Here is a 10216-nt window from a genome sequence, read left to right as displayed (position 1 = left end):
ATATTAATTAATAATTTACTGACAGGTTACCACCACCTAATTAGAGTTTACAAATGAATGTAGATGCCTCACTTCATTGCCATAGCTTTAATGTTATTACCTCAGCCCAAATACCGAGCACATTTTTAAGGCTCTGCTGAGATTCTCTTATGTTATTTTTAGTCAAATGTCATTCAGCACTGTTTAATTTGTCTACTTTGTCACTAAGGATGATTAAATGTTGTGCAACTCTAACTCGTAAAATTGACTGTTTCAAGATGTCAGTCACAATCTCTCGCGTGAATATGAATGCACAATTCAAGGTAGCAAGATTGATAACTAAAAAATAGACAGATAGGCAAAAAAAAATATTCTCTGGAGAATTTGACAATATTGGTCAAAGTGGAAAACTAATCTAAAAAGCTGAATGTTTCAATTTGGCAGGAAATGTTCTTATTTTTTTCCTCTTAATTTATTCCGTTATTGTGTTCACAGTTTCCAGACCACCAATCTCTATTCCAACTGCTTCTAATAAAGGTAAGCCTAATAGTATTTTTTGGGAATTACGTGAAAACCAAGAGGGTAATAAACATGTGATTAATGACCAAAAAAGTACATACTTTAATTAATTACATATATTTTATTATATAAACATCAGTGAAATACCAGGAAATCATTTACGCGAAAAAATCATATCTTCACACGTGAAAATAACATGTTATTTTCACATGTGAAGATATCGATTTCGAAACATTTTTACATTTCGAAACATTTTTGGGCAATTCCACATGAGAGGTGTAAAAATCAAGATTTTTTCAAAAGATATTTCAGATGGAACAATTACCTGTGCTGCATTGTAGACATGTTAGAGTATACAAAAAAACAACTTTTACTTTGTCTGTGACAACAGTGTTTTTAGGGGGGTCCCCAAAGTACGGGTTTACCTTCTTAATAATTTACAATGTCTGTGATGCACATTTTTAACTTACAAAAATCATACTTTCAAAATGCTTATGAATTCAAACAATTATATTAGGAATATTCCCTCATTTGTGTTGACAAATAACTGATAAAGACTTCATCCAAAATATTTTTAAAAAATAGCAACGGCAATGTGAAGTTCTGTCATGGACGTTACGTATAGTAACGTCCATGAAATTTTGTGCATTTTTTTTCTCTCCTTAAGTTACTATTTGAAGGATTCTTAAAAAATTTCTGCTGCTTTGTTACTTATCAAAAACAAACATTTTGATGATAACAAAACTCTGGTAAACTGTTAAATTTTTTAACCAAGTGCAGTTAAAGTTGGTCATGGATGCCATATCATGGATGTTACACTTTTTGCAAAAATGTTGAAAAAAAGGCAAAACTTTATCAAAGTCTTTGGAAAAGGTAAAAAATAGTTAGGCGGTATAGCAGTGGGCAGTTTTTTCCAAAAGACAGGTTTGGGTTGATAAACAGCAAGCTTGTGGAAAGAGATTTGCTGAAAATGCAGGTTAATGTGAAATGTCCTCAAAAATTTAAATGAGCATTCCTCAGGTTTTACATTAACTAGCAAGATAATTTCATTTCCTACTGCCAAGAAATATTGTTTTACTACAAATGAAAGAGCCCAACAATTGAAAAAAGTTAATTTATTTGGTAAACGTGAAGAAGAATTCACATAGTGTAACATCCATGACAATTTTTGTAACGTCCATGACGCTACATTTTTAGTCTCCAAGAAAAACTGTGAAAGATAACGGAGGTGAAAACAAAATTTTCAGTTAACACAATCACTAAACTACATTGACATGGAGAAGATATTTTGAAAATGCTTGAAAGTTCACAGGAATTTTAAAGTAATGCTAATGCACTAAATTACGTGGTTGATTTTTATGTAACGTCCATGAGAGTCGTTTTTCTCAATATTTCTCTGGCACAAATAAGTCAACTGGAAAAAAGAAATAATCAAATTATCACACTAAGGTGCACAGACTTGTACATCTATGAAAAGTTTTAAAACTTGTTTTCATCCTTAGTCAATGCAAGTTTAAAGTTCTAAAAATTAGTCTGAATTGTAACGTCCATGACATGGAATTGCCCTTTTACATTTTCTCGTGTTCAAATCAAACACTCGAAGATAAATTTCATATATCCGCGCAACCATGTAATATCCTCTATATATCTTCTAACAAAAGGAAGATCTATACAAAATTTAAATTATAAAATTACAACTGACGTTGTTCAAGCTATATCAGTACTCTAATATCACTTTACATAAATTAATGAATACCAGTTGAAATAGTACTCCTTGTACATGTATTGAATAACTGAATTAGAACATTGAAATGTGTACAGTGTGAGTGTTCAGTTATTTGTGCAAATGTGCTTCTATCATAATTCCTTGGTAAATTATTTTTGTTAAAATATATTGCTTATTGTTGTAAGCAGTAATGCAATTTTTTTTTTGTATTTATCATTGCTTGGAAGTGCTTTGGATTTTAATTTTTGTCTTTACTCTGATAGAGACAGCAAAGTTCGTAAGTTCCATAGTTGGAGGGTTAATAGCTGGAGTGACACTGCTGTTGATTTTGTATGCTGCAGTTAAATGGAAAAGGAATAGGCTGTGTCCAGGTAAGCAGTAAATATTATGATGGGATTAAGGATTCATGTATTACCAAATTTATTAATTATTATTGGCTGCAGACAGGGCATTTTCACAGTAAATATGCCTCATTAATGTTCACTTCAGAGGCTGTTACTTGTGCATACATGTAACTCTGGTATTTGTGGATAGGTGAGCATGTGCAACATAGCCACTAATGCAGGAGCAACTGTTAAGTGCTAGTGTTTCTAAAAATAGATTCTTTTAATTCTTTAAATGTGGCATGAAATTACTACCTGTACAGACTTCCACATTGAAGTGGAACCTTTACTCCCGGATGACAATTCTGGCATCTTTCATTCCAGCATGCCAATGTGTAGTGTGTAAGGTTGCTCTCTAGCAAAACTACATGTAATGGGAAGCCCAGGTTAACAGTGACTTATAGGTGGTATTTATCATTATATTATAATGATAAATATCACTGAAAATCAATAATTTATCCACAACATGACATTTAACATATTATGTAAAATGTCATATTGTGGAAAAATTATGTTGTGAATAAATTATTGATTTTCAGTGGTATTTATCATTATATGATAATGATAAATATCACTGAAAATCAATAATTTATCCACAACATGACATTTTACATGTACATATTATGTAAAATGTCATGTTGTGGATAAGTCAAGTAGAGCCTTTTTTATTTGTTATCGGTTTAATTATAACCATTACTAACTTTCCTACAGTATAACTGCTTTGTCATGTTTGTTCTTTTCCATTGTTATTGTTGATGTTACTGTTTTAAATAATTATTATTATAACTATTTTTTGTTTTTAAAGTAGTGGACGACCAGAGAATGCCTCCGCCAGTACCAGCTAGGCCACATAACACCAAAGCTACCAAAGGTAAGTTGAATGCCATAAATCCAATTTATCCCGCCCCCTCCCCTTAAGTAGGACAACCCCACCCCCCTCCCCCCCTCCCCCCGCCCACACACACACAGGCAACTGAAACACAAGGACGGCGGAGCTGGGGGGGCTGGGGGGGCTTTAGCGCCCCCCTCCCCCCACTTTTCCGAAAAAAATAAAGACTTATTAAAAGAAGAGTCTCTTAAGCCCCGCCACTTAAAGTCACTAGTCACCCCCCCCCCCCCCCCCCAACCTGGAAAACTGCTCCGCCGTCCCTGAAACATCACTTAGAAGTTTTGAATTAGGATCGAAATTTTCCTCTTCCTATAAATGCTCGTTATACCGGTGGAAAGTGGTACTTATCAAAAAGTAGTCTTTTAAGGAAGTCGCAAAGATATCTGTGTTTCTTTTATTTCGGATAACAAAAGTTCTTACCTGAGCAAACATTCAAACTAAGCATATTTGCGAAGTCCATTGCATCAATGTCCGTTCACGAATAGAATCCTTGTTCGTCGCTTCTTCTCTTGTCAACCCTTCGTCAGTTCGAACTGGAATTGTTCACTGTTATAACTGTCGCAGACCTCGCCGTCTTTTCTATCCATTAAACCACCAAACAAGATAAACGGCGAATTTTTTGCGTGCTCTATTTATCTCGGCTTTATCTCGTGGTTTGTGAATGAATGGCGCCCGCGACATCCCCGCGACATGTATTTCCCGCGCTTTTCCAATCTCGAGCCCAGAGTGACCCCCGGCTCCGCGATCCGTCAGCGGTTAGTCAGCGGTAGGGTCGCCGGGACTCACTCTGGGAAACTGAATAATAATTCAGTGTCTTACTGGTCCTCACAGAACAATAGAAATCAACACGGAAGTCTGAAAATCTTCCCCGGAAGTAAACTAAACTGGAAACCCTGGAAAAACATTTTTGTTTTCCATGGTCAAATGTTCAGATGTATTACCTTAATTTTGTAAAACATCTAAGAACTCGTGATATGGTGCTACATAAATGAAGCATTTTCTAATTCTACCATTTTTGAACTCAAAAGATACCATGAATAAAAAAAGGACTTCCTTTAAACGTCAATTCTGAACGGAGTTTTAAAACAACAACGACGGCGTCACCAAGGACAAGGTCGATTGAAAACTCAATTTATAGTTGACTTACAAATCTCGCTAGAACTACTGTTTTCATTCAAATCTCCGTTACGGTTGAAAAACTGAATATCGCAGACAGTGCTCGATTCAAAATAATAACAAATAACGCAGAATTTGAACATTACGCGTTGTTGTTTTGCTGAAAAAAGGAATTGTACAATTTTGTGCACGTGAATTGCGTGCACGAGCTGAGTCGCCGAAATGCTAATTACACCTTTTGAATAGCGTTGACCGGTGTGGCCTCGTCTTTATAAATACTACAGCCATTCGACGAGGAAAAAATTATTTGCTCGAAAACATGCAATGCGCTGTCAGCGAGAAGCCTCTGAAATATACGAAAGTCGCCAAACAAAAATTTTCATCAACAGAACAATAGCTTGTCCGTGCGTTTTGCATTATGTAAATTTTTCGCCGTCAACTGCAAAACAACAACTTACAAACGCACGCAGTCTACACAGGCGGAATCCTGAAAGGCGAACAATATCTTTGATTTAAAACCAATTGCAATAGTTGCAATATATATAAGAAAGAGACTAAAGGAAATCAACGCTCTTTTGTTAACTTTCTCTTTTGTTAACTGCAGAACGTTTTTGTTACGTTTGTTGCTTCGATAAACACCAGTTCTGTCGATACTGTGTTTAAGAAATAGTTCAACTTTCTCGATTTACTTCCGTTCTGGGAAATTTACTTCCGTTTAGACCTAAGAGCATGCGCAATAAAAACCGGAAGACCAAGGTTCTACCTGAAATTCACCTGAAATCGACCTGAAATTGATCTGATCGATTCCAGTTTCCCAGAGTCCGTCCCGTGCCGCTGACCGACTGGACGGACTCTGGGCTCGAGATTGGCGCTTTTCATTCACGACCTAATCACGTGAGCAAACGCAATAACTTTTGTCCCAGGCCCTACTCGTTTGTCGCGAAAATGGTTTCTTCAAGCAAGGGGCAGCTCTACCGCGGTCAAACGTCTCAGGCAGCTTTTCTTTTTATCAGATAAAATAATTGCTGAGTGTAAACATATTCCCATTTCCTCAGGTAAACGATTGTTTTTGACAAATGGCGCCGACAAGTCTAGTCTACAATCATAAAGAACTTTTTTAGTAAAGCTCCAAAAACTGTGAAAATTAAAACCTTATCTTTAAAGTACTTTTCTTTTTTTGTTTTGTTTTTTTTTGTTTTGTTTTTTTTGGCATATTTCTGTCGTTTGACTGCGGTCGGAGGGGCAGCGAAAATATAGTGAGGGCCTCCCAGGGGAGAAGGGGTGTCCAAGTTCTGCGATTTTGGTGTTCCCTGTTCCTGCGGAAACTACGCTTTTGTTTCAATTGCAACCCCTGGGGGCGTCAAAAGTAAAATTTGCGTAGAACAATAAGCACAAAATGGTAACTAAAAAACCGGTGATTCTTATAGTAAAATCCGCATTATAGTAACAATAATTCAATAAATGCAAATGAAAAAATTCGAAGATGATCAATTATGAATAAAACAGCCCTCGCCTGCATTACTCCTAAAAACAATTCAAAACTGAAACGTGGCGTTGTAGTGAGTCAAAAAAAGAAATACCGTATTTTCTCGATTAAACGCCGGGCCCCGAATAAACGCCGGGTCTCCGAGCTAGAGTTGTAAGTAAGCCGTCCAGGCATTTATTTGAGGTGTAATATGCTTTAGGCATGATGGCAAATTACGTTCGTGTCACAAAAATAATGATTTAAAACCCTTGTGTAATAAACATTTTGCTCCAATAAAATGCACCATTCAAATAAACGCCGGATCCACGAAGCCAAGTTTGAAATAAACGCCGGGGGCATTTAATTGAGAAAATACGGTATGTAACATTTCACGAAACAAAATACCGGGGGTACTCCCTATGGAATGCCCTAGAAAAATGTAATTCTGGTGTCTTACGGCTTATTCATTAAGTATTTAATTGGTTACTCAAGTGAAAAGTTTTCGTGAAAAATAAAGGGTACCGGCGGAGGGTATGATAAGGGTCCCGTATGACACTTTGTTGAGTGCCACCCGCCCCCTGGGGTACATAGTTAATGAGCCCCGTTTGTTTTCTTCTCTTAGAACGGTACTACTGTTGCTACTACCCAGAGAGTGAAGAATTCCGCGAGAGAGTAGCCTCGATTGTGAACTACTTTCGTGAGAACGGTTACAACGTCATCATGGACCGCATGGTGTCCGAAGAGATTACTTCCCAGGGCCCAACGCGGTGGGGAGAGAATCAAATTAGAAAGGCCAAAAAGGTGTTGATTTTCTTGTCTCCTGGCTTGGTAAACCTCGCTTTAGATGGTCGGGAGGATTCACAATGTCAGGTATTGTTTGTTTGTTTTTACTTTGTTTTTGATTTTTTTTACTTCGTTTGTCATAGAGAGCGGGGATGGCGCAGTGGTGAGAGCGCTCGCCTCCCACCAATGTGGCGTGGGTTCGATTCTGAGTTTGTTGTTGACTCTTGCTTTGCTCCGAGGGATTTTCTCCCTTCTGAAAAACCAACATATTTCCAAACTCAAATTCGATCTGGATAGAGGAACCGCATGCAAACCATCTAGAGAAGATGTGGCTTCGCCTATAAATACAGTAACTGTTTTATTTGTGTGGCTGCTCATTTTTTTCCCCAGAGCTGCTTGTCCCTCTTAGCCGGTAAATCTTGGGGCCCGAGGAACAAGTGGCTCTGGGGACACACGATTTGAGTGGCCAGATTTTTAACGAAGAAAACTTGAATCTAGCCAATCAAATCAAACGTTTTAAAATCGCTTACAACAAAGCGATTTTAAAGCGGTTCATCCGATTGGCCTAATGTAAATTTCCTTTGTCAAAATGTAGCCAATCGAATCATGTGTCCCGGCCAGAGCCACTTGTTTCTTGTGCACAGGCTCAGCCGGCTAAGAGGGACAAGCGGGTCTGGGATGAGAATGCTTTCTGCTGCAAAATCATTCTCGTCCCCATAGCCCTTTCGTTTCTATTAGCCGGCTTGGCACGAGAAAACGAGGGCTCTGGGGACAGGATTTTTGAATTAATTCGAATTTTTTTGATTGGCTGTTTGGAACAAAGAATTCCTAAACGGAAGTTGAAAACGTAATGACTCTCTCATACATTCTTTTGAAACGTCAATACATGAAGACCGGAAGTCCTAGAATCTAATGACTGGAAATTCTGTGTCCCCAGAGCCCTTCGTTTTCTCGTGCCAAGGCCCAGTCGGCTTAGAGAAACGAAAGGGTTATGGAGACGAGAATGCTGCAAAATATTGCAAACGCGTCCCAAGACCTCTCGACTTTCCAAATTGATCCAAACGTTAAGTGGCAATGTAATGTATCATTTCAGGATATTAACCGAGTATGGATTGAGCTTGAAGTACTTAGAGATCTTTACACTCGAAATCGCTCAGCCGCTAAGATGGTGTGCATAACACTCCCTGACGTGCCAGTTACGTCTGAAGTTCTTCCATTGTGGGCAAAAGTCAGCTATAAATGGCCTGAGGATGCTCTGGAAATCTTGAAGCGGCTAAACGACAGACCGATGATATTGCCTGTATAGGACGTAGATTTTTGAGTGGCCCATCAGTGGCTGTATAAAAGTTCTTGTAGATGTTCGAGCCAAGAGAGGATAGACGACTGAGAGAGACTATGGCAGTCTAAAAATAGATTTTGAAGGGCTTACCCGAGTCAACACACTTGATTCTCTCCCTGTTATCCTCTCTTGACCAAATTTAAAGAGGCTCTGTCAAGTAAGTTCAGTTGTTTTGCTAGGAAAAATGTCATTGTTTTAAACGAACAGAAGATAGAAAACCACCACTTTAGCTTAGTTAGGTTAAATCGTCCACGATCTAGCAAAAAGCGCTGAACTAACAAGGTGATTTAGTTGAGGTCAAAAAAGAGCAAGATCGAGTAACGTTTTAAAAACCGGGTTTGTTGTAATTACAGTCGAACCCCTATTAAGCGGCCACCCTTGGGGAAATGGTTTCGTCGGAAATAACCAGAAAGCGTGGTAGATATATAAAAATTATTATGTTTTAGTGGTAGTTATAATGTAATGAAATTTGGATTATGCAAGGTTTACCTATACGTCAACCAAGTGGACGTACTCTGTACGTTCAGTATTTAATATCTAAAATATTATTTATGAAATATTGTTATTTACTTAAACCTTTAAGTTACTTGAGGGATATGTGTACTGTTACGGCATATAAGCCTTATTAAACCGGAATGATTTTTGCCGTGTTTTCCACGCTAGAGCAAATTAAAAAGAGAGCTTTGTATATATTCACCAGTTGTACAATATTTAACGTGGACAGCGTTCAAACGAACTTCGCGCGCACACAGTTCGCGCCAAAACTTAATTGTAAAATAATCCACTGTGTACGGCGCATATGCATAGTTCATATCGCCGCTTGGTTTGGTTGTTGCTGCATGTTTCGATACGTTTTCTTACAAACTTCAATTGCAGGTTACCCTTAGCTTAGCAGAAATAATAAAAGTTAAAAAAGAAAGTCTGCGTTCGAGCCTATTGGCCCATCAGGCCGGAACTTGTCCTAGCGTGTGTACAGCTGCCCCTCCACTCAAAAAAAATCGGGAAAGCAGCTGTACACAGGCTAGAGCTTATCCCTGTTTTTGTAGCATGGAGTGAAAAAGAGTATTTCCACTTTTCCCTGGATGGGATCTTAGTCCATCGCAGGATTACCCCCAGGATTAAATCCACCATTACCAGGGAGGCACTATAAAGCGCGTAGTGGCGCGTCCCGGCCAGGGCTCGAACCCAGGCCGCTCGGTGCGGAGTCCAGCGCACTAAGGGATGAACCATTATTTTCCAGGAGGTTGGGTATGAAAAAGTTGCCTCTGCAAACTTTTTTGTTTTATTTATTCCCCCCTGCAAACATTTTTTTTTCAAACAATTGCAACATTTTTTTTGTACATATATTGTTTGCAAGCAATCTTTTTCGTTTTTTTAGGCCCAACAATTTTTTTTTAATATTTTTCATTCCCCCTTCCAAGAAAATAATTGTCCGTCCCTAACCATTCCCGCCTCTCAGCAAAAAAGTAATACTTGCATAATGGCATCCCGAAGGTGGACGACTTTGTCTCGAAGGATTTTGCAGTTTTAACGAACCATCTTAGCTTTAGCTTAACGTTGATCGTACCTGCTTTCCGTGATTGTTTAGTTGCTTGATTTTGTACCACAATTGTGAAATAAAGACTGCAGGAATGAGGTTTGAACTTGTCATGATTGATTTCTTCCCATCTCGCTCACGAGACGTTCTTTTAGTCAGCACCAAGAACGCGGACTCTTGCAAACTCCAGTTGCGGGTTAATTCCGCTCAAATCTGATTGGCTGACGGTACCTTATTGTTACTTATTTTCGCGAGACTTAATTTTCGCGATATTCGAGAAAAATTTCAAAAAATTGCGAAATTAAAGACCAGCGAAAATTCGTTGCTATCGTTTTCCATTGTAATTTTTAAGTTTTAACGTATTTTTTGGCCAAATCGCGAAATCTAAGTTCTCGCGAAATATGCCCATTCCATTTTCGCGAAATTAAGTTCCCGCGAAAATAACTAACAATAAGGTAATATATGAGAAGACTGCACGGC

General features: G+C 38.2%; 1 protein-coding gene across 2 annotated transcripts; it reads left to right on the top strand.

Annotated features, from left to right (window-relative positions):
- Nucleotides 1-488: 488 nt before the first annotated feature.
- On the top strand, nt 489-9835 carry LOC144639866 (uncharacterized). Of its 2 annotated transcripts, none has more exons than XM_078499144.1 (5): nt 489-516; nt 2488-2595; nt 3416-3478; nt 6700-6947; nt 7954-9835. In XM_078499144.1, exons 3-5 carry the CDS (start codon nt 3430-3432, stop codon nt 8164-8166), a joined length of 510 nt encoding a protein of 169 aa, XP_078355270.1. In that variant the 5' UTR covers nt 489-516; nt 2488-2595; nt 3416-3429; the 3' UTR covers nt 8167-9835. The 2 variants fall into 2 exon arrangements, with proteins under 2 accessions (XP_078355270.1, XP_078355269.1); XM_078499143.1 differs by having other exon boundaries at nt 3413-3478.
- Nucleotides 9836-10216: the final 381 nt, after the last annotated feature.

The sequence above is a fragment of the Oculina patagonica genome, unplaced genomic scaffold (assembly GCF_052425735.1).
Source record: "Oculina patagonica isolate OP01 unplaced genomic scaffold, crgOcupat unplaced142, whole genome shotgun sequence".
Taxonomy (NCBI): domain Eukaryota; kingdom Metazoa; phylum Cnidaria; class Anthozoa; order Scleractinia; family Oculinidae; genus Oculina; species Oculina patagonica.
This window is presented reverse-complemented; position numbering and strand designations above follow the sequence as displayed.